Here is a 1,249-nt window from a genome sequence, read left to right on the forward strand (position 1 = left end):
CGGCCCTCGGGGAGGGGGACTCGCCGGCATCAGCCGCGCCCCGCGGCCCGCTCGGAGCAGTGCCCTAATGGCCTCGCTGGCCGCGTCCAGCAGTGGAGACGCCCCGGAATCCGCCGGCCTCCAAAACGCGGGTGGGGCGGGGCGGCCTCTCCCGGGGTGGCGCCAGGCAAGTGGGGGGCCGCGGCTAGGGACTTGGGTGAGAGGGGTCTGTGCCCCGGAGGTGCTGGTGCCGGGCTCAGTGTGGCCGCCCACGGCTGTTCCGTGGGGGCCCCCAAGCCAGCAGCGCCCAGTGCGTGAGCCCCGTGGCCGGCGGCAGGGACATCTGCTGGCTGCGGCTGCATCTGAAGTCCACAAACGAGGTCACGTCCTCTGCGGGCCGTGGCTAAATTTAGCCGTGTTGACCCCACCCCTTGATCAAGTGAGCGGCTCAGGGGGCAGGATGTGGGGGGACAGGATGTGGGGGCTCACTGCTGGGCCTGAGCTCCGGGTGCCCCTGCTGCCAGCTCCGGGGTCCCCTGGGCCCGAACGGCCCTAGGGTTCTCTGTGGGTCAGGGCTGGCCGTGCGGGCCGGGCACTCTCTGCGGAGAGAGCTCAGGGCCTCCGGCAGGGTGGCCCTACGGCCCTGCCCGCCCAGCCCAGTTGGCGACGTGGTTCCGTCCGGTTGAGCGGTCAGTGTCGGGGCCCGCGTCCTTCCTCTGCCCTGCACGGGCGTGACTCAGGCGGTGCCCACTGCATCCGGCCAGCGGGTGTGCAGGACGGCCCCGCCGGGCCCAGCGCCAGCCTCACTGCAGGCCAGGCAGCCGGCGCTTGGGGGGACAAAGGGTGTGGCTCAGTGGAGCCCCCCGGAGCTGGTGCGGGCCTCCCGCCCTCCCAGCAGAGCCCGAACACACCGCAGCCGGACACTGGGGCAGCCCAGGGGCAGGGTGCTGGCGAGGTTCTCCCCACGCCTGGCCGCCGCGCCCCCCATCAGCACAAGCCCGGCTCGGGCCTTCGGAGGTCGCGCGCCCCTCACACCCTCTGCGCGGGCAGCGGGGGCTCCCCGACGGAGGGAGGACGCGGGGCGCGGGGCCACGGGGGCTGGGCGGGCCCTCTGACGCCCCCCGCCCCCAGACGGATTACTTCCACCTGTTCGTCTGCGTGGCCATCGTGGCCATCTACGGCGACGACGTGGTGGAGCAGCAGCTGGCCGCCGACCAGATGCTCCTGCACTTCGGGAACCTGGCCATGCACATGAGCGGGGAGCTCGTGC

The 1,249-nt window shown here is 73.3% G+C and overlaps 1 protein-coding gene across 1 annotated transcript in view; it reads left to right on the forward strand.

Moving 5' to 3' along the window:
- The window catches only part of TBC1D16 (TBC1 domain family, member 16), a 19,467-nt gene that overhangs the window by 17,623 nt on the left and 595 nt on the right, over positions 1-1,249 (forward strand). Inside the window, exon 11 of the mRNA XM_004695334.2 lies at positions 1,111-1,247. Within this exon, the coding sequence (XP_004695391.2) occupies positions 1,111-1,247 (137 nt within the window). The remainder of the gene's footprint in view (positions 1-1,110; positions 1,248-1,249) is intronic.

This window comes from Condylura cristata, unplaced genomic scaffold (genome assembly GCF_000260355.1).
Source record: "Condylura cristata isolate star-nosed mole 26May11 unplaced genomic scaffold, ConCri1.0 scaffold00060, whole genome shotgun sequence".
Taxonomy (NCBI): domain Eukaryota; kingdom Metazoa; phylum Chordata; class Mammalia; order Eulipotyphla; family Talpidae; genus Condylura; species Condylura cristata.